At 45.0% G+C, this 23,730-nt stretch overlaps 2 protein-coding genes across 4 annotated transcripts in view; one reads left to right on the top strand and one right to left on the bottom strand.

Annotated features, from left to right (window-relative positions):
* Positions 1–23,730, bottom strand: part of mcph1 (microcephalin 1) — a 609,760-nt gene that overhangs the window by 180,157 nt on the left and 405,873 nt on the right. The window lies entirely within an intron of this gene.
* Positions 2,059–23,730, top strand: part of LOC140410477 (angiopoietin-2-like) — a 149,467-nt gene continuing 127,795 nt past the window's right edge. The window contains exon 1 of one of the 2 annotated variants that reach the window (XM_072498601.1): positions 2,059–2,798. In XM_072498601.1, coding sequence (XP_072354702.1) covers positions 2,517–2,798 — 282 coding nt within the window. In that variant the 5' untranslated portion in view covers positions 2,059–2,516. The remainder of the gene's footprint in view (positions 2,799–23,730) is intronic. The other variant, XM_072498600.1, reaches the window with a different exon arrangement.

The following is a 23,730-nucleotide window of genomic DNA, read 5'->3' as shown; positions in this document are numbered from 1 at the left end:
ACTTGCCGCGAGACTTAAACGCACAGTAAGAAATCTAGTATGAACTGGTACTTTGTGAAAACAGAGTTCAAATGCATCTGTTGTGTGAACCTTGCCAAGACAGCTCGTAAAGAAAATGTTTTTAAAATCACAAATTAAGACATATCCCATTACTAAAAACACGATTAGCACTTGAGACAAAGCAATTAATTGCAAGCACAGTTCAAAATAATAATATTCAGAAGTAAACAGAGGATATGGACAAAGGAATTATGATTTAGTAAGTTATAAATAGACATGTTTGCAGAGTTAGTTCCCTTTGGGGAATGCTTAAGAGAATTTGGAAAATATATTCAGCGATTTAAGTGCTCTCTGACCCTCTTTCAGTGCGGCTCTGTACATTGCTACAAAAGTGAGCAAGAATGGTCAATTGGATCATTTTCCCTTTGCTCCCTGAGAAGAGCTTGAAGCCGGTTCTGAGATATCTCGCAACAGAATAGCGGAGATCTGAAACCCTGCAGTCAAAGTTTATGCACATTCTGCCAACGACATTGTGCCCACTGAGGCATCTCCATAGCTTACCATTTTAAGACAATCATCCTTTGAATACATACAGTCAAACTCTAAAATAATTATTTGTCTGAATAACTTTGCCAGACAAGCCAATGTTTAGTAAGTTGGCTCCCTTTTTGATCCAGGTAGCTAATATCCCACTCTCAACTCATTCAACTCACTGCTTTTATGCTTGCTTCAGAAACAAGCTCTTGCAAAGGGCACAATCTATCACCAAAGCAATATTACTGCAAGTTTAGAGCCAGTGCTAGCCAGGAAGCACTTCTCACACCATGTACACTTTACATAAAAATGGTAATCCATCTCGGGCAAATTCCAGCTGAATTTTTCCTTTTTCCCAAGAACTTAAATTACTTTTAGCTTAACTGCCAAGGAAGATTGTCTGGCAATCGTATTTTAAAGACTTAAGAAAGAAAATCATTTTTTCCCATTGGTGCGCAGGACCTATCAAACTTAAGAGTGCATTGGCTTTACATGCAAATTAATCACTCTTCGTGTCACAGGCACACATGAGGACTATAACCCTAATGGGGAAAAACTGAACACTTAACTGTAATAATTACACTTAAAAAGTGGCTACGCTAGAGAAAAGACTGACCTGCAAAATACCTCTGAACTTAAGGTAACGGCAGAGTCCTTGTGAACAGACCTTCTTCCCTCTTAGGCAGAGAAAAATTAATGCCCCTATAATAATTTGCAGCTTGGCAAATTGTCAAAAGGATTAACTGAACTGATCCCTTGAATTACTTCAGTCATTTAAAGTATATTGAAGTTTTGATATAGCCTATGGATTAGTCAGTGAGACTGGAAACTTTGTTATGAAGGTCTGCCTGTATGGTATAAATGTGTTTGGGCTGACAACATATCAAATGAATTGATAGGAAGGATGTGAAAAGAAAGTAGATTTATAAATACTGAGGACAGTTTTTAGTTCTCACAATTGAACAGAACAGAGGTTTCTCAATGCAAAATAGCTTATGCCTAGCACTCTCATGAATCTGCTATATTTTCAACAGACAACACATCCTTGATATTTAAAATAAAATTAATCATGGTTGTGGCAAATTACTAAAAGTTCTGACAGCACTTTACCAAGTTACCTGCAAAACATAGTACAACCAAGACAAATACTTCCAGTTTACCACTTATCAATATTTTAGCCAAGGAGGTTTATTTTTCTTTTTAAGTACAAGACACAATCTATTCGTGTTATGGATTTTCTTTTTTTATGAAGTACAACTTGATGAAGGCATTAGTTAATTCATTGAAAGTCCTTTGTAAGGCATTTGTTACTCTGCACTTTTTCTGCATTTTAAATTTCTAGTTGTACAATGTTCTCTTGCACGTAGTCCCGGGAAAGCCAGAATGATTTCTTCTGTCTATTCATTGGTCCCCACTTAAAGAGTTGAAAGGGAATTACTAGTGGCTCTGTTATTGGCCAATCATCTCTCTTTGGAGTTTTGGTAAGTTCAGTGTGGGTTGGACAGAAACATACTCGTGTATCTGTGTTGTCTGAGAGTGACCTCCCTGGTGGAAGATAACTGACAGCTCTGAGGGGAATACACAAATACAACACTTTGGCAATTCTTGTCAAGTTATCATAAAAAGCTGCACTGATTGAGTCAGATACAGCAGCTTGCAGAAACGTGCATGCAGCTTCAGATAAAAGGGCACTTTCAAGCTGAGAAACCAAGCCAGTGGGGAATTGTGTTTGCTTTACAGCATTGTCTCTGCCTGCGCAACACAGACTGAAAGACTACAGGAAGTAATACAAAACCTTATTACTCCAGTTTTGACAGAACATCAAGCAGTAATAGTTCACAGTGCTTTGTACTTGGCAATTTTACCACAGAATTCCAGAGGATAAAAGCAGAACAACTGAAAAATTCTTTTGACAGATCTTTAAAAATTCTTGGTTTGCACTTAATATACAAAGGACTCTGCACTTTGAACGGACACAGAAAATGTTGATTCCTTCTCTCTTTTTCATCAGCTGCAGTCTCTCCCTGGGAACAGGGTTTCGCAAGGGTATGGATAACACTGGAAAAAGGCATTATCAAATACAGCATGGGCCTTGCAGTTATACATTTTTGCTTCCTGAGGTGGACAACTGCCGTTCGGTGGCAAATCAATATGCGCCTAACACGGTGCAAAGGGATTCTCCAGAAACAGATAATGATGGTTCCTTGCAAAGGCTTCAGCAACTTGAAAATATAATGGAAAACAATACACAGTTGCTGCACAAGGTAGGCTAATCATTTTTCTATCAGAAAAGTGAGACATTCTTTTCGCGGCAAGATAATTTTTGAAAAGCAAAAGAAAAGGAAATGTATCACGTACGTTAACTGTGACAAGCTTCAAGATAAAAGTGTTGGCCAGATATACAGATTACCGATGAAGTTTGCTAATTCGTCTTGTCACTCTATAAAACTTAGCCCTGTTAGCTACGGCAGCATTGTTCCCATGCTTGGGAACTGGCAAAGGCATCAGCATTTTATTTGGCTAATGGTATATTGTTCAGTACTGTTTTGGTCAATGAATATTGTGTGTGTAATTCTTAATATCCTACATATGATTACAACAGTGGTCCAAATTAACTTACAGGCAATAACTAACCCAAATCTTTCATCATGAAATAATCAAAACTATTTTTTTTCAATAGTCCCAAGATCAGTTTTCTTCATAAGTCTCTTACTGATCGAAACTATCAATGCTTTCAATAAACTCCAGCTGAGAGATATCTTGATTTTCTTTCCCCGTCTTTTCCTCCGGAAATCAAATCCACTGTAAATTATGATTAACGACCTAAGTGAAAACTGCTTGGCATAAGTGGCTAAGTTTGCAAGTCTGCAAATCTACATATGATATGGCACGATGTTAATACAAGCTTCGCTTCATTGTTCCCATTTCTTTCCCAAGAGAAATCCTAATAATTTTACAATAATTAGCATAACTTTAAGAACTAAAAGGTAAAATATGCAGGCATGAAGATACATGGAATGTTCTGTGCCATGTGCAAATTATTTAGTGATCAAGGTGTACCCATAGAAACATGTCTGACTGAAAGCACAAAAATAATTCTGTCCATACGACCAAGGTGCATTTTTCTTTCAGTACATTTAAGAATAGCTTTAAGCAAATCAGCGCAGCATTTCTCAGAATCTTATGACTTTTTTTCTTCTCAAGCTATGATAAACTTTTAAAGATAAAGTAACAAAAAACATGGAAATTCATTTTTGGGAGTGTCCACCTCTAAAGCAGCCACAAAGTTAGATATGTAGCGTCAATTCCCATCAACATGGTTGGAATTGTGGTGGTGTGCATAAATGGCTGAGCGTAACGATTTATTTTTGTTTTTCTTTTCTTCTTTGTTGAAAAATACCTGGCTTCTACTCTGCAATTCCCGACAGCCACACCATAGATCCTCGGAGCAGTGTGGAAAGAGTCACTGATGCACCCAGCAATATTAACTTTTAACCCTCTTTGTTTTAATAAAGGCTAAAAATAGCTATATAATTCCCAATGAACGCTCCTTACATTCCTGGGCCAAAATATGAATATAAACATTTTTAAAAATCAATTATTATACTACTAATCTCATGGTACAAATCCATTGGCATGACCAGATCAGATTAATACAAAGCAGCAAAGAACTTCAAAATTGATTATGTGAATTGTGCTGCTAATTTTAGTTCAATGGACTCGCTTCTACCAGTATGTATATTGGTTATCCAAATGCGTGGCACGGTAGCATAGTGGTTAGCACTGTTGCTTCACAGTTCCAGGACCCCGGGTTCGATTCCTGCTTGGGTCACTGTCTATGTGAAGTCTGCACGTTCTCCCCGTGTCTGCGTGGATTTCCTCCGGGTGCCCGGTTTCCTCCCACAAGTCCCGAAAGACGTGCTTGTTAGGTGAATTGGGCATTCTGAATTCTCCCTCTGTGTACCCGAAGAGGCGCCGGAATGTGGCAATTAGAAGATTTTCACAGTAACTTCATTACAGTGTTAACATAAGCCTACTTGTGACAATAATAAAGATTATTATTATGTGTGAAAAACCACAAGTCAAAGAAAATAAGGAAATATTTAAGGAATTGTACACAATAGCACTTAAACAGTGGGGAAAATAGTTTCCATCTGCTATTGACACAAGCAATTGTTGTATTTTATTCAGTAGGGATGAACAGGTTCTGGGCATATTGTTACATAGGTTACCATTTTACACTTCTGTGTAGTTCCTCTTTCATTTTATATGTTTCAAGCAACAGTCTTTATTCTTTCCTCGCTACATTATAATAGCAACATCCCATTTCTGTATCCCTGCAGTATACCAACATGGCTCCTTCGAATGGTAGGTTATGACTTAATCTTTATGAATCATATAGAAATCCAGCAGGAGGTTATTTGGTCTATCGTGCCTTTGCTGAATCTTTGAAAAAACCATCCAATTAGTTCCACTCTCTCACCCTTCTCCAAAGTCCTGCTAATTTGTTCTGTTCATTGTATAGTTCCAATTTCCTTTTGAAAATTACTGTTCAAGCTGTTTCTGCAGCTCTTCCAGACAGTGCATCCTCAATCATAAAAACTTGCTGCATAAAAATAACATCTCATTCCACAAATAAAGATTTATTCTGGTAACATATTGGTTAAAACATTTGCACAAAATTCCTTTGTGCACTAAACAAACAGGATAATAACTGTCAAAACAATGCTGACAGGAATTCTACTCAAATACATTATCCCCTGGTAAGTCCCTCTCTAAGCTTAGTTCACAGGGACAGTGACTTAAGGAGAAGATTTGGGGAGCAGGAATCTCCATCAGAGGGAAAACAAATAAACCCCGATCTTTCCAGTACAGTTTGCTACACTGTACCATGGCAGAGTAAATGGATTAATAAAAGTTAAATCTATTTCTGAATTACTGTCACTGCATTGTTTGTCCATGGTTAAACCATCGTCAGTAGATACAAAAATATTTCTTGGTAATGTCAGCGGTGTTTGAGTAAGTATTCTTTAAAGGTAGGAATTACAAGTTTGGGTAGCACAGTGCCACAGCATGTACGAGGGAAACTTGGCAAAAAGAAACCTGGGACAAGACTGCTTGCCCACCTTTCTTGGCTGGGAAACAGATTGTGTGGGACAAAGGTCTTTATTTAATAGGAACAGTTTAAAAAGTAATTAATACCACAACTTCATAACTACAAAATCAAAGTTGGCAGATTATTGTTAGCAAATAAAAAGTTCTCAAGAAAAAAGGATTTTGCTCAATTGTTTCCTGCAGCCAGTTGCAAAATACTGGCATAGTCATAAGTGTGGCAATTAGTCAAGTTAGAAGAATGATATCAAAAAATCATACACTATGTCTCGTATTTTCCTTGATGTGTAAAATTATTTCCAATCTCTACCCTGTGCTTTCTCTGAAGAAAGCATCCATTCCCTTTGGGGGTAATTAGATAACAGTGTAATTATGAATTACGTTGTAAGGACATTGTATGAAGAAAATGCTCCAGAACAGAGTGTTGTGAAAGAAAGAAGGCTTTACCACCAAGGGCGGTAAAGGCCAGTAACACGAGTTATAGGGCTATGGAAGTAAGATGGTGATTTGGTTTGAATTACTTGAGATGAAGCCTCAGAGCTAATACAATTGACTGAATGGCCTCCTTCTGCGCTGTAAACATTTATAGGCTGAAGTAAAGAGTCTCTAAATTACACTTAATTACTGCGCTCGACTTCGAATGTGCGGACTCTGCAGAGTCATTCACCTTGGTTCTCCAAAAGAACACACTGTTACTCTGGGTCTGCTGGTAAGATCAGTTGGCACTAGAATGGCTGATCTGTAAAATCTAAGCTTCATGCTGGCAGACTAGACCCAAGAAAGCTGGTCAACAATGCTCCTCCAACATGATTACCCCATTACAGTGGTGGTTATTAAAGAGTCCTCAGCTATGTCAACAGCAACCTTTACCGCGCTTAGCACAGTGGAACTGGTGTAATCAGCAGAGGTCTTATCGAGTTAAATGGTGCCCTGTGCTTTTAATCAAACTAATTGCTGAATCTAATCAGCTGGTGCTGCATTTAACTTGCAATCTGCTAACCCGCAAAGGGGATCCCATTTTAACAGCCAGATTCTGTGCCCCTTTTAAAGCTGGCAGCTGTCATGATATGGACTCATGCACATAATGAGATACAGACAGCAGACAGGCAGTGACAGATACTCAGTACAGCCAATCAACACACAGGACAGAACACAACCAATCACCAGGCAGAACATGGGAGGGGGGTTTCCCACTATAAAACACACGAGGTATCAGCTCTCTGCCTCTTTCCACTGGTGACAACTGTAGTGACAGTCAGAGTGTATATATCAGTTAGCACCTTCTACATATGGCTCAGAGCTAGTCTGGTCTAGTTAGTTATCGTTAGCATGCTTAGATTAGTAGAGTGTCAACCCACAGCGAACTGTGTGCACTGCTCAGCAAGTTCAATAAAGCGTATTGAACTTACATCAAAGTTTGGTGTCTACTTTCAAGTACAACTGCATCCAGTTGCAGTCCGTGTTACCCCAGGATGAATAACACGACATGGTACCAGTCGTCTACTTTATCTAAGTGGTTTACCTCGAGTGAGTCCGTGACGACCAGCGAGTGCCTTCCAGCGACATGGAGCAGATCCAGGCCCCTCCACAGCTCCGGATCTCCGGCAATCTCGGCGCCAACTGGCGGGTCTTCAAGCAGAGGTTCCTTCTCTACATTGAGGCCTCAGGCCTTGAGGATGCGTCCGATGCCAGAAAAATCACGCTGCTCCTATCAATTGCGCGGGACCAAGCCATCCAAATTTTCAACTCACTTACTTTTACCGACGGCGAGGACAAGACCAAATTCAAGACCGTTTTAGCGAAGATCGACAGTCACTGTGAAGTCGAAACAACCGAGAGCTTTGAGCGCTATGTCTTCCAGCAACACCTTCAGGGTAAGGATGAACCTTTCCAATCCTTTCCAACTCATCTCCGTATATTAGCGCAGTCTGGCAATTATGGTGACACCGCTGATTCCATCATCAGGGATCAGATCGTGTTTGGGGTGCACTCCGATTCTTTGCGGGAGCAACTCCTCAAAATTAAACACATGACTCTGCCAGTCGCAATCGAGACGTGTAAAGTGCATGAACAGGCGAGAAATCGGTACTCCCATTTCAAATCGGCAGAACATGAACAACTTGCCTCCCACGAGGCAGAGAGTGTTCAGGCCATCGTCTGGATGCAGCGCCTCAGTATCGATGAAGCCGGTAATTTCACGCGCTTTTCCTGGGGTCCCACGCATGCGCAACACAAACGAAACGGCCGAAGACCAAACTGCGCAGGTGCGAACGTCGACTGACCGTACTGTGCATGTGCGACGACGCACGGAGTGTAGCAACATCAATGTCATGACATGCCCGAACTGCGGCACCGCCCACTTAAAGCAGCAATGCCCTGCAAAAGGCAGGCGATGTTTAAATTGTGGGAAGCGACTTCCGGGTGCGGCGATGACCAGCTAAGTCGCACGTTTCGGCAGCTCCCGGTGGAACGGACTTTTGGGCTCTTGATAGGAGCCCCAACGGCAATTTTAACGGCTAAAAACACCGTGCGGTAAACCAGAAGGGAATTCCCCCTGGACACGGATGGAAAAAGGAGAGGAAAGTGGCCGGATTGCAGCGGATCCTTTGGAACAGCGGCAAGGAAGGCAAGCAAAAACCAAGATGGCGTCGGAAGGCGGCAGTTTCACATGGGGCCCTGAACAACAAGAGTTCTTGAAATGCTGCGTGGAAGAGATAAAAAAGGAAATGAAGAAAGAGCTGTTGGCCCCGATACTACAGGCGATCGAAGGGCTAAAGGAGGAACAAAAGACCCAGGAGCAGGAGCTTCGGGTCGTGAAGGCGAAGGCAGCCGAGAATGAGGACGACATACAGGGCCTGGTGGTGAAGACGGAGATACAGGAGGCACATCAGAAACGATGTGTGGAGAGGTTGGAGGCACTGGAAAACAACGCAAGGAGGAACAACCTGAGGATTCTTGGTCTTCCTGAAGGTGTGGAGGGAGCGGACGTCGGGGCATATGTGAGCACGATGCTGCACTCGTTAATGGGAGCGGAGGCCCCGACGGGTCCGTTGGAGGTGGAGGGAGCATACCGAGTTATGGCGCGAGGACCGAGAGCAGGAGAAACTCCCAGAGCCATAGTGGTGAGATTCCTCCGTTTTAAGGATAGAGAAATGGTCCTTAGATGGGCGAAGAAAACTCGGAGCAGTAAATGGGAGAACGCGGTGATCCGCGTCTATCAAGACTGAAGTGCGGAGTTGGCGAGAAGGAGGGCGAGCTTTAATCGGGCCAAGGCGGTGCTTCATAAAAGGAAGATAAAATTTGGAATGCTGCAACCGGCAAGACTGTGGGTCACATATCAAGGGAGGCACCACTACTTTGAGACGGCGGATGAAGCGTGGACTTTTATTGCGGAAGAAAAACTGGAATGAGTGGATTATTAAAAAGAACGTTTGGACAAAGTGGTGGGGCGAATGTGGGGGGCGAAGAGGGGTTTTATGTTCTAATCCTGCGGTGTGGTAACTTTTCTCTCTCCCACAGGTGGTGATGGGGGGAGGTGGGGAGGGAGAGGAGATGGGGCGTTGGCCATGGGGGGCGGGGCCAAGGGAGAAGCGCGGGCTTGGTTCCCGCGCTATGATAATTATGGCGGGAATAGAGAAGCAGGAAGGAGGGGGCGTCGCACGGTGCGAGCCGTGGTCACGGGGGGAAGCCGAGGTCAGCCAGAGTTTGCTGACTTCTGGGAGCAACATGGGGGGAGTAATTACGCTAGCGGGGGGTCTAGCGGGGGGTGGGAGGGGGGATTTACTGGGTTGCTGCTGCTGGGGAAAGGGGGGAGCGGGTACGGGAGAGGATGGGCGGGGGGGCACCGCCTGGGGGAGATACAGCTGCGTGGGAACTGGGTGAGAAGCTGGAAAAAGATGATGGCTAATCGGCAAGGGGGGGGGGGGGTGGGAAGCCCCCCAACTCGGCTGATCACGTGGAACGTGAGAGGGCTCAACGGGCCGAAAAAGAGGGCACGGGTACTCGCACACCTTAAGAAACTTAAAGCAGATGTGGTTATGCTACAGGAAACGCACCTGAAACTGATAGACCAGGTTAGGCTGCGCAAAGGATGGGTGGGGCAGGTGTTCCATTCGGGGCTAGATGCGAAAAACAGGGGGGTGGCTATATTAGTGGGGAAGCGGGTAATGTTCGAGGCAAAGACTATAGTGGCGGATAACGGGGGCAGATACGTGATGGTAAGTGGCAAACTACAGGGAAAGACGGTGGTTTTGGTAAACGTGTATGCCCCGAACTGGGATGATGCCAATTTTATGAGGCGGATGCTAGGACGCATTCCGGACCTAGAGACGGGAAAGCTGATAATGGGGGGAGACTTTAATACGGTGTTGGAACCAGGGCTGGATAGGTCGAAGTCCAGGACTGGAAGGAGGCCGGCAGCAGCCAAGGTGCTTAAAGATTTTATGGAGCAGATGGGAGGTGTGGACCCGTGGAGATTCAGTAGACCTAGGAGTAAGGAGTTCTCGTTTTTCTCCTATGTCCATAAAGTCTATTCGCGCATAGACTTTTTTGTGCTGGGTAGGGCATTGATCCCGAAGGTGAGGGGAACGGAGTATACGGCTATAGCCATTTCGGATCACGCCCCACACTGGGTGGACTTGGAGATAGGGGAGGAAACAGGAGGGCGCCCACCCTGGAGAATGGACATGGGATTAATGGCGGATGAGGGGGTGTGTCTAAGGGTGAGGGGAGGCATTGAAAAGTACTTGGAACTCAATGACAATGGGGAGGTCCAGGTGGGAGTGGTCTGGGAGGCGTTGAAGGCGGTGGTTAGGGGGGAGCTGATATCAATAAGGGCACATAAAGGGAAGCAGGAGAGTAAGGAACGGGAGCGGTTGCTGCAAGAACTTTTGAGGGTGGACAGACAATATGCGGAAGAACCGGAGGAGGGATTATACAGGGAAAGGCAAAGGCTGCATGTGGACTTTGACTTGCTGACTACAGGCACTGCAGAGGCACAATGGAGGAAGGCGCAGGGTGTGCAGTATGAATATGGGGAGAAGGCGAGCAGATTGCTGGCACACCAATTGAGGAAAAGGGGAGCAGCGAGGGAAATAGGGGGAGTGAGGGACGAGGAAGGAGAGATGGAGCGGGGAGCGGAGAGAGTGAATGAAGTGTTCAAGACATTTTATAAAAAATTATATGAAGCTCAACCCCCGGATGGGAGGGAGAGAATGATGGACTTTTTGGATCGGCTGGAAATTCCCAAGGTGAAAGAGCAGGAAAGGGTGGGACTGGGAGCACAGATCGAGGTAGAGGAAGTGGTGAAAGGAATTAGGAGCATGCAGACGGGAAAGGCCCCGGGGCCGGACGGATTCCCAGTCGAATTCTATAGAAAATATTTGGACTTGCTCGCCCCGGTACTGACGAGGACCTTTAATGAGGCAAAGGAAAGGGGACAACTGCCCCCGACTATGTCTGAAGCAACGATATCGCTTCTCTTAAAGAAGGAAAAGGACCCGCTACAATGCGGGTCCTACAGACCAATTTCCCTCCTAAATGTGGATGCCAAGGTCCTGGCCAAGGTAATGGCAATGAGAATAGAGGAATGTGTCCCGGGGGTGGTTCACGAGGACCAAACTGGGTTTGTGAAGGGGAGACAGCTGAACACGAATATACGGAGGCTGTTAGGGGTAATGATGATGGCCCCACCAGAGGGGGAAACGGAGATAGTAGTGGCGATGGATGCCGAGAAAGCATTTGATAGAGTGGAATGGGATTATTTGTGGGAGGTGTTGAGGAGATTTGGTTTTGGAGAGGGGTATGTTAGATGGGTGCAGCTATTGTATAGGGCCCCAGTGGCGAGTGTGGTCACGAATGGACGGGGATTGGCATATTTTCGGCTCCATAGAGGGACAAGGCAGGGATGCCCTCTGTCCCCATTACTGTTTGCACTGGTGATTGAGCCCCTGGCGATAGCGCTGAGGGGTTCCAAGAAGTGGAGGGGAGTACTTAGGGGGGGGAGAAGAACACCGGGTATCTTTGTATGCGGACGATTTGCTACTATATGTGGCGGATCCGGCGGAGGGGATGCCAGAAATAATGCGGATACTTGGGGAGTTTGGGGATTTTTCAGGGTATAAATTGAACATGGGGAAGAGTGAGCTGTTTGTGGTGCATCCAGGGGAGCAGAGTAGAGAAATAGAGGACCTACCGTTGAGGAAGGTAACAAGAGACTTTCGTTACCTGGGGATCCAGATAGCTAAGAATTGGGGCACATTGCACAGGTGAAATTTAACGCAGTTGGTGGAACAGATGGAGGAAGATTTCAAGAGATGGGATATGGTAGCCCTGTCAATGGCAGGGAGGGTGCAGGCGGTTAAGATGGTGGTCCTCCGAGATTCCTCTTTGTGTTTCAGTGCCTCCCGGTGGTGATCACGAAGGCTTTTTTTAAAAGGATTGAAAAGAGCATCATGGGTTTTGTTTGGGCCGGGAAGACTCCGAGAGTGAGGAAGGGATTCTTACAGCGTAGTAGGGATAGGGGGGGGCTGGCACTACCGAGCCTAAGTGAGTACTATTGGGCCGCTAATATTTCAATGGTGAGTAAGTGGATGGGAGAGGAGGAGGGAGCGGCGTGGAAGAGATTAGAGAGGGCGTCCTGTAGGGGGACTAGCCTACAGGCTATGGTGACAGCCCCATTGCCGTTCTCACCGAGGAACTACACCACAAGCCCGGTGGTGGTAGCTACACTGAAGATTTGGGGACAGTGGAGACGGCATAGGGGAAAGACTGGAGCCTTGGGGGGGTCCCCGATAAGAAACAACCATAGGTTTGCCCCGGGGGGAATGGATGGGGGATATGGAATGTGGCAAAGAGCAGGAATAACGCAACTGAAAGATCTATTTGTGGATGGGAAGTTCGCGAGTCTGGGAGCGCTGACCGAGAAATATGGGTTGCCCCAAGGGAATGCATTCAGGTATATGCAACTAAGGGCTTTTGCGAGGCAACAGGTGAGGGGATTCCCGCAGCTCCCGACACAAGAGGTGCAGGACAGAGTGATCTCAAAGACATGGGTGGGGGATGGTAAGGTGTCAGATATATATAGGGAAATGAGGGACGAAGGGGAGACTATGGTAGATGAACTAAAAGGGAAATGGGAAGAAGAGCTGGGGGAGGAGATCGAGGAGGGGCTGTGGGCGGATGCCCTAAGTAGGGTAAACTCGTCGTCCTCGTGTGCCAGGCTAAGCCTGATCCAGTTTAAGGTATTACACAGGGCGCATATGACTGGAGCGCGGCTCAGTAAATTTTTTGGGGTGGAGGATAGGTGTGCGAGGTGCTCGAGAAGCCCAGCGAATCATACCCATATGTTTTGGGCATGCCCGGCACTACGGGGGTTTTGGATGGGGGTGACAAAGGTGCTTTCAAAAGTAGTGGGGGTCTGGGTCGAACCAAGCTGGGGGTTGGCTATATTTGGGGTTGCACAAGAGCCGGGAGTGCAGGAGGCGAGAGAGGCCGATGTTTTGGCCTTTGCGTTCCTAGTAGCCCGGCGCAGGATATTGCTAATGTGGAAAGAAGCCAAGCCCCCGGGGGTGGAGACCTGGATAAATGACATGGCGGGGTTTATAAAGCTAGAGCGGATTAAGTTCGCCCTAAGGGGGTCGGCTCAAGGGTTCACCAGGCGGTGGCAACCGTTCGTCGAATACCTTGCGGATAGATAGATGGGGTGAAAAAGAAGGCAGCAGCAGCAGCCCAGGATTTGGGGGGGGGGGGGGGGGGTAGGGGGGGGGGGGGGGCGCGGGGGGGGGTGTAACTTGTGACAAGGCAGTTGCCAGTTAGGGCTAGTTTTCATTTTTGTTATTTAATATTTATTCATTTTTTGTTTTGTGTTTATATAAAATAGGTCATTGTTATTTGTGCTGTTATAATATTGTGTAAAGGATGCACAATGTACTGTGTTGGTTGACCAAAAATTTTCAATAAAATATTTATTTAAAAAAAAAAAAAAATTGTGGGAAGCCTGGACATTATGCAGACTTGTGCAGGTCTGCACCACAGGTCAAAGGCCAGCGATCCCATTTCCAATGCAAGCGCGTACGAAGTGTACAGCAAGGTCTACTGGATTCTGATCCTGGTAGCACTACGGGTCCAGAGGACGACTGCCTGGAGTCCCCATAATGTGTGGGCATCATCACTACATGGGAGTATGCCTCCTCAAATTCAGCAAGACGCCTATCTATCCTCAATGTGGATTCTGTGGACGAATATCGTGCTGTCATACACGTAAATCAATGCAGCATCCAGTTCAAGCCGGACACTGGTGCTTCTGCCAATCTCACACCTCTCAAGCTGATTGTGACCGCATTAAAAAGCAACCAAAAATTCTTCCGCTAGCCTGCCAGCTCCTCGACTATAATGGCAATGCCATAACTGCACTAGGATCTTGTCATTTATTTGTCTCCAGCAAGACCATCAATGCCACACTGCGATTCGAAATGGTCAAGCCTGATAAGGCATCCCTGCTTGGTGCCCATGCATGCAAGCTACTCAACCTCGTACAGCGAGTCCATGCCATCTCTTCTTCCTCCAATGTGGATCTTCAGGCTGACATTGATGACATCCTTGCGCAATACCCGTATGTGTTTAGTGGAATGGGTACTCTGCCATACTGCTACAAGATCTTAGGCCTGATGCCACGCCTGTAATCCATGCACCACGCCGGGTGCCGGCTCCTCTGAAGGAACGTTTAAAGGCGCAGCTACAGGAGCTCCAAGACCAGGGCCTAATCTCCAAAGTGACGGAACCGACTGACTGGGTCAGCTCGATGGTCTGTGTGAAGAAGCCCTCAGGAGAGTTGTGGATATGCATAGATCCCAAAGGTCTTAACCGGAACATAATGCGGGAACACTACCTGATCCTGAAGCAGGAGGAACTGAGAGTGAGATGGCACATGCCAAATTCTTCACGAAGCTAGATGCATCATGTGGTTTCTGGCAGATACAACTGGACGAATCCTGCAGGAAGCTCTGCATGTTCAACACAGCATTTGGCAGGTACTGTTATAACCGTAGGCCGTTTGGCATTGTTTCAGCCTCTGAAACCTTCCACAGGATCATGGAGCAGATGATGGAGGACATTGAGGGTGTGCGTGTCTACGTAGATGATGTAACCATATGGTCCACGGTCCCCGAGGAACACATATCTCGTCTCAAACAAGTTTTTCGACGTGTCCATGCAAACGGCCTCAAGCTGAAGAAAGCCAAGGCTCCTTTGGCATGTCATCCATCAAGTTCTTGGGCGACCAAATATCCCAGCAGGGTGTGCGACCAGATTCGGACAAAGTCAAGGCCATTAACGCCATGAAGACCCCGGAAGACAAAAAGGCGGTGCTACGCTTCCTCGGTATGGTGAACTTCTTGGGAAAATTAATTCCCAACCTGGCCTCACACATCACGGCTCTCAGGCATCTGGTGAAGAAGTCCACTGCATTCCAGTGGCTGCCCACACATCAAACAGAATTGCTCGAGCTAAAGGCAAATCTCACCACTGCTCCAGTACTAGCGTTTTTTGATCCGGACAGGGAAACAAAAATCTCCACAGACGCAAGCCAGGACAGCATTAGTGCGGTGCTCCTCCAGAAGGGTGACTCCTCGTCCTGTACTCCAGTTGCTTAGTCGTCAAGGGCCATGACTCCCACTGAACAGAGGTATGCCCAGATAGAAAAAGAGTGCCTGGGCCTCCTAACCGGCATTGTAAAGTTCCATGACTACATCTACTGTCTACCAACCTTCACAGTGGAGACTGACCACAGACCTTTTGGTCCATATCATTCATGAGGACTTGAATGACATGACACCCAGGCTTCAGCGCATTTTCCTTCGACTCCGAAGGTACGATTTTGAGTTAGTATACACACCAGGCAAGGAGCTGATAATTGCGGATGCCCTGTCATGCTCCATCACCTCGCCCTGTGAACAGGTTGACTTCATCCGCCAAATTGAGGCACAGGTGCAACTGCTTGCCAGCAACCTCCCGGCCTCAGATGAAAGAGTGATCAGCATTCGTGAAGAGACTGCCGAGGACCCTCTTCTGCAGCGTGTAAAGTACCACCTCGCAAATGGCTGGCAAAAAGGGGCAATGCCCTCAGTTCTTTAATGTAAAGGACGACCTGACAGTCGTCGAAGGGATCCTCCTCAAGCTAGATCGTATTGTTATTCCTCGCAGCCTGCAGAGATTAGTGCTCAAACAAATCCACGAGGGACACCTAGGTGTCAAAAAGTGTAGGCGCAGGACCCGGCAGGCTGTCTATTGGCCTGGGATCAACCAGGATATATCCAACATGGTCATCAATTGTGCGACCTGCCAGCGTTTCCAGCCTGCTCAAACAAAATAAACACTCCAGCAACACGAGATCGTGTCTTCTCCGTGGTCCAAGGTAGGAATCAACCTTTTTCACGCCAATGGACATGACTATGTGCTCATCATAGATTACATCTCAAATTACCCTTAAGTTGTGAAGCTGTCAGACCTCACATCAAGGACAGTCATCAAGGCCTACAAGGAGACATTTGCCAGGCATGGTATTCCACTCACTGTCATGAGTGACAATGGTCCCTGCTTCCACAGCCAAGAGTGGTCCAATTTCGCCAAGTCGTACCAATTCAAACACATTACCTCAAGCCCACACTACCAGCAGTCAACTGCTCTGCAAGGCTGCGGACTCTGCTTCTGACTTCAACCTTGCGCTGCTAGTGTACAGGGCAACCCCTCTGTCCACCGGTTTGTCTCCGGCTCAACTCCTCATGAATAGAGACCTGCGGATGACTGTTCCTGCCATACACTTACCAAATCTGGATCACCTCCCCGTGCTGCAAAAGGTGCAGCAACTCAGGAACCGGCAAAAGCTGATGTACGATGCTCATGCTACCGATTTGCCTGTGCTATCTCCGGAAGATACTGTTCGGATCAAGCTACCTGATGGAGGCTGGTCAGCTCCAGCTGTTGTTGTTCGACAGGCTGCTCCCAGATCGTTTGTAGTTCGTATGGCTCCATTGTCAGGCGCAACAGGAGGGCACTACGCAAACTTGCTTGCCCACCACCAAATCTTACTTTTCAAGATGCTGTTATGCCTCCTCCGGCAACATCGCACCACAAGGCCACCAATCTGGCAGCAATCCCGCCTGTCAAGGCACCGTCGTCCCCACCTCCACCTCTCAGGCATTCGACAAAGATGCGACTCAAGCCCCAAAGATTGGACTTATAGACATTTATCTTGTAAATTTTGTTCTGTATCTGCACGCTAGACACTTCTCATGTATATATTCATCCACTCACCATTTAATGTAAATAGTTATACATGTACATACAGTCGCATATGCTCCAAGCAACCGACAATTTTTTTTTTTTAAAAGGGGGGGATGTCATGATATGAACTCATGCACATAATGAGATACAGACAGGCAGTGACAGACACCCACTACAGCTAATCAACACACAGGACAGAACACAACCAATCACCAGGCAGAACACGGGAGGGGGGGTTTCCCACTATAAAACACACGAGGCATCAGCACTCTGCCTCTTTCCACTGGTGACAACTGTAGTGACAGTCAGGGTGTATATATCAGTTAGCACCTTCTACACAGGGCTCAGAGCTAGTCTGGTCTAGTTAGTTATCGTTAGCACGCTTAGATTAGTAGAGTGTCAACCCACAGCGAACTGTATGCACTGCTCAGCAAGTTCAATAAAGCGTATTGAACTTACATCAAAGTTTGGTGTCTACTTTCAAGTACAACTGCATCCAGTTGCAGTCCGTGTTACCCCAGGGTGAATAACACGACAGCAGCTTCACAATCTCAGCAGAAGTTGCCAGTTGAGTTGCTAATGTTGTCCTTAGTGCTCATCTCTGTAACACAAGCGGGCTGAAGTTGTTGCAGTAGCATTTTTATCTTGTTCGCTCAGATTCCACAATTTGAGCAACATTTGGATATTTGGAGGAGTTACGTTAAAGAGAATTAAAAGACTTACATTTATATAGTGTCTTTCAGGATATCCCAAATTCTTTTACAGCCAATCAAGAAGTTCTGAAGCTGTCATCACTTTGCAATGTGGGAAACATGGCAGCAAAATGGAGCACAGCTAGGGATGACAAACAGCAATGTGATAATAACCAGATAATCTGTTTTTATAACATTTATTGAAAGTTAAATATTGGTCATGACACTGGGGATAACTCCGCTGCTGCTATTTCTCAAAATAATGCATCATCTGAACGATGGTACCTTTGACAGTACGGTATTCTTTCAATATTGCACGGGAGTATCTGTTGGGAGTTTTGTGCTCAAGATTCGGAGTGAGATTTGAACCCATCACTTTTTGACTCAGAGGCAACAGTGATACCAACTTTACCATGGCTGACACTTGAACTGTTGACACATAAACTGCCAGCAGGGACGGAATAAAAGAGATGAGCGAAAAGCATAGACAGCTAAGGTTCCCACTGATTTCCAAATATTCACATATATGCTTGAGACTATGGATAATTAAAGTTCTATTGTGTATGTATATATCTGCATCAGATCATGAAATGGACACCATATAAAAGATGTTTATATTTTGCTAATAAAAAAGTCTAACTTTGAAAATGGTAACTACTTATCATGTAGATCCTAAAAATAATTTTTTAAATTCATGTCATAACCTTGTTCATAAAAAGCATTGCTATGTTGTTAGCTGCTAGCTATTAAGAAAAGAAATTCTTTCAAATGGTTATCTCCAGGGGGATCTGCTGCCCATGTCTGACATGCAAGGAGACTGGAATTTAAATATTGCTTCCCTTGTTCTATCTACTCAAGCAGATGGCAGCCTGTCAGTTTAAATAATTACTGCAAATATTGATAGATTGCTGGATTTCACAAGGGTTAACAATACCTGATGTCACTGGACAAGAATTAAAACATTTCCAAAATACGCTCCAGAGAGTGCATAACCCAAATATTTATACAACAACACATAACTGTAATGATAATCTCTTCATCTCCACAGGCAGTCCCTTACTGCTGAGTCAGATCTTTCCTGTTTAACACTTCTTCAGCTTGTCACCTGTTTTGTATCTATGGCAACTATTTTGCAGAAAATTTGGACCAAAGGCTACTTAGTTTGCTGTGCAATGTAATTCAAAGTAAGGAAAGAAGTTAAAGATTTTTAATTAGCATTTAACAAATATCTGGCACTGACAACTAAATTTTTATCAAGTAAATCTTTTCATTTGGATATATATATATATAAATTGGCCGTGTTTCTATTGGCATTGCACTTACTATAAAACATTGTGGTTTGGGGGAAAAATATAAACCACATTACTTACCAATAAAATATTGCCAATATATTGCAATGTATTATGGCGAGGAGTAACTGCCATCATCAAACAGTCACTTAATCAGCAAAGTTTCAGAACAACAGCTAGTTTATTTGACACTCATAAACATTGCAGCGCTTGTTTTGCCTTTTTTCCTGCTCCTTTTGAGTTGTTACTGAAGGATTTTGACAGCAATCATTCTGACCATAAATACCACAACTGTCCAAATTCCTCAAGTAATTTTCCCCACTTGCTCCATTTCCTTTTTCCCTAAGTTTATTGTAAACGGTTGAAATAACATTTACAAGATTAATCATACATCAAAACTTTACAGACTTCAGGGGGGAAAAAACACGGAATTTATCCCTAATACTGGATCCTTGAAGTTAGAAATGCCCACCTAGGGTTCCCCCTGCTCAGGCCTTGCCTTTTATGCTGAGGCACTCAGGATTTCGAGCTTTGGGTCCAACTCCCCCTGTATAACAGAGTGATATTTAATGGGAGCTACAGTTTGACGAAGCTTCTCTAGAATCACCTGAACAACATATCACACGATAGCCAAACAGAAAACTTGTACAAAAGCAAAAGACTACGGATGCTGGAAACCTGTAACACAAACAGAAAATGCTGGCAGCAGTTATGGAGAAAGAAACAGAGTTAATGTTTCATGTTGAGGACCTTAAAACTGCTGCAGAGGAGATGGGGGAGCAGGAAGAGAGGGATGATAGGAGGGCGAGAAACACCAACAATTTCCTGTCCACCCCATTATTAGGATCCATGTTGATAATCAGTAAGAACAACTGTGCAAATTACATTTTATTTCCAAAACTTTTATCCAGACTGTAGACAACGTTGAAAAATGGGATAAGAGCATCAATAATTAAAAAAAACTAATTTTTTTTCATTTTAGGCTCTTAAAATTAAAAAATTGCACCACCATTGGGAATGCTTTTTTATCATGTTGCTCGGGTTGGGATCATTTTTGCACTGTAGGCAATTTGACGTATGGAGAAAAAAATAGTTAATATCTTAAATGTAATTTTAAATAATTCTGCCATGTGTCTATTATGTGATATATTGCTTCATTAAATTTTCTATATTATAATAACAGGCTTCACTGGAACCACAATCATACTCTAGATCTAGAGCTACCCATGAGCAACAACATAACATTTTTTTTGGCATCGTCTGGTAATTGTTATTACATGCACGATAATATTCCAACTGGCACAATCTCTTCAAATTAACTGAATGTGATTTTCAATAATCCACACCAATAGCAGTATAATTATGCCACATTTTGGTAATAAGGGACTTGTAGAATATGTGTTGCTTGACAAATTTAAGGACAGGGGAGTGATAATGGATGCTGTTAATATGGGCTGCAAAACAGAATTTAGTAAGATTGTGCACAAGAGATTACTCGCAAAATGAAAGTGCATAGAATTGGAGGTAACCTTCTGACATGGGTTGGTAATTGCGAGAACAGTAGAAGACAAAGTAGGGATAAAGGAAGCATTCTTTGGTTGGTGTGTTGTGACAACTGATATTCCACAGGGATCAGTAAAACACATATGTGTATTTGGACGAAGGAATAGAAAGACATTTTCCAAGTTTGCAAATGACTCCTAGTCAGGGAACAGTAAGCTACAAAAGAATAAAGACAGATCTCATACAACTATGGGCACAACTATGGCATTTTGGGTCAATATAAGATTGTGATGTTGTTTGGTTAAAAGCTTCAAAAACAAATGTTAATTTGTGCAATTTTTTCCTGGTTGTTGCATTGGACCCTACTATTTGAGTTGACAGGAACATATTGGTGGTCGTCTTCGCCATGCCATCTCGCTCCTTGTTAATTCATTCTGAAGCTAGATGGTGAAGTATAAAACCAGATAGTGATTGTCATTGTTTTAAGTCCCTCCCTCTTTTTGCCCCTCGCTTTTCTACTATTCTTGGGATGCTTTTTGTGCATTCTGTGGAGACAAATACAAAATACCTGTTTGAATGGCTCTGCCATTTCCTTATTTTCAACTATTAATTCCCCTGTTTTGTCTTCTAGGGGACCAATGCTCTCTTTAGCTACTCTCTTCCTTTTTATATGCTTGTAGGAGGTTTTATACCACCTGCTTTTATATTTCTTGCTAGTTTTTGCTCATCCTCCAATTTCTTCCTTTATATTTTCTTTAGTTATCATTTGCTCATTTCCTAAATATTTCCAATCTCTGGCTACCGCTAATCTTTCCATTGTACAGGTTTTCTTTCAATTTGATACCATCCTTAACTTTCTTAGTTACCCATGGGTGGTACATCATTCTTGTAGAATCTTTATTTCTCGATAAAATATACCTTTGCTGAGAGTTAAGAAATATATCCTTAAATGCTGGCCACTGCTTTTGTACTGTCTTACCTTTTAACCTATTTTCCCCTTTCACTTAGCAACTCTCTTTTCATGTCCTTATTTTGCTTTCTTTTCTTTGCATGTTTCAGTTTTTCTCTTATTTTTGATCTCAGCAGCACACCTGCTCTTGGCCCAGCACTATACATGTGGTCCTGTAAAACAAATTCTTCTGTAATTCAATCTCTCCTGCCTTCCATCGTCTAGACCTTCTTTTTGTCCGTGTCCCACCCAATCCTTGCTCAAAACTTAATACATCTCTAACATTTCCCAGTTTATTGACCTGAAGCAGTAACTCTCTTTCCACAGATGCTGCCCATACTTAATAGTGCCACCATTTTCTGTTTTTATTTTAGGTTTCCACCATTATTCTGCTTTCGTAATGTAAAAAGTATGCTAGGTATGGTCTCACCAAGGCCCTATACTACTGCAGTAAGACTTCTTTACTCTTAAACTATTACTTTTGTAATAAATGGCCAACAAATCATTTCCTTTCCTTCTTGTTTGTTGTACTTGCATGTTATCTTTCTGTGATTTATATATTTTTAAAAAATGTTTATTCAATTTTTCCAACAAAATTTTTAACAACCCCGCCCCCCCCCCCCCCCCCAATAACAAAAAGAAAGTAACACAAGCACAACAGTCAAAAATTATACAAAACTTATACATTGGGTTTCTCCATATACAGTAACCCCCCCATATGACATTCAAAGGTACCCGTTGGGAAGCCCCCCCCACCCACCCGAATTCCCCCCCCGAAAGAGACCCCCCCCCCTCGTGTTGTTGCTGCTGCTGACCTCCTCCTAACACTCCGCGAGATAGTCTAGGAACGGTTGCCACCGCCTGAAGAACCCCTGCACAGACCCTCGTAAGGCAAACTTTATCCTCTCCAGCTTAATGAACCCTGCCATGTCATTTATCCAGGCTTCCACACTGGGGGGCTTCGCGTCCTTCCATAATAGCAAGATCCTCCGCCAGGCTACCAGGGATGCAAAGGCCAGGATACCGGCCTCTTTCGTCTCCTGCACTCTCGGCTCGTCCGTTACTCCAAATAATGCCAACCCACAACTCGGCTTGACCTGGACTTTCACCACCTTGGACATAGTCCTCGTGAAACCTCTCCAAAACCCATCCAGTGCCGGGCATGACCAGAACATGTGGAAGTGATTCGCCGGGCTTCCCGAGCACCTCCCACATCTATCCTCCACCCCAAAGAACCTACTCAACCTCGCCCCTGTCATATGCACTCTGTGAGTAACCTTGAATTGTATTAGGCTGAGCCTGGTGCAAGAGGAGGAAGAATTAACCCTACTCAGGGCATCAGCCCACAGACCCTCATCTATCTCCTCCCCAAGCTCCTCCTCCCACTTGCCCTTTAACCCCTCTACCGAGGCCTCCTCCTCTTCTTTCAGCTCCTGGTAGATCGCCGAAACCCTGCCTTCTCCAACCCATACACCCAAAATCACCCTGTCCTGAGTCCCCTGTGCCGGGAGCAGCGGGAATTCCCTCACCTGCCGCCTCACAAACGCCCTCACTTGCATGTACCTGAAAGCGTTTCCCGGGTAACACAAACTTCTCCTCCAGCTCCCCTAGGCTCGCAAACGTCCCATCTATAAACAGGTCCCCCATTCTTCTAATCCCTGCCCGATGCCAGCTCCGAAACCCCCCATCCATCCTTCCCGGGACGAACCGATGGTTCTCCTGAATCGGGGACCAAACCGAGGCTCCCACCTCGCCCCTATGTCGTCTCCACTGCCCCCAGATCTTCAACGTCGCCGCCACCACTGGACTCACGGTGTACCTTGTCGGCGAGAGCAGCAGCGGTGCCATCACCAGTGCCCTCAGGCTCGTGCCCACACAGGTCGCCATCTCCAACCTCTTCCACGCCGCCCCCTCTCCCTCCATTACCCACTTACGGATCATCGCCACATTGGCAGCCCAATAATAGCCGCACAGATTCGGCAGAGCCAGCCCTCCCTGTCCCTACTACGCTCCAGAAACATCCTCTTTACCCTCGGGGTCTTATTTGCTCACACAAAACCCATGATACTCCTACCTACCCGTTTGAAAAAGGCCCTGGGAATCATAATGGGAAGGCACTGGAACACAAAGATAAACCTCGGGAGGACCATCATTTTAACCGACTGCACCCTGCCCGCTAGCGAGAGTGGCAGCACATCCCATCTTTTGAAATCCTCCTCCATCTGCTCCACCAACCGTGTCAAATTGAACTTGTGCAGGTCCCCCCAACTCCCAGCCACCTGGATCCCTAAGTACTGAAAGCTCCTTTCCTCCCTCTTCAACGGCAGGTCATCTATCCCCTTTCCCTGGTCCCCTGGATGCACCACAAAGA

This window comes from Scyliorhinus torazame, chromosome 4 (assembly GCF_047496885.1).
Source record: "Scyliorhinus torazame isolate Kashiwa2021f chromosome 4, sScyTor2.1, whole genome shotgun sequence".
NCBI classification, from domain to species: domain Eukaryota; kingdom Metazoa; phylum Chordata; class Chondrichthyes; order Carcharhiniformes; family Scyliorhinidae; genus Scyliorhinus; species Scyliorhinus torazame.
The sequence above is the reverse complement of the archived record's forward strand: the minus strand, read 5'-3'. Positions and strand labels throughout refer to the sequence as shown.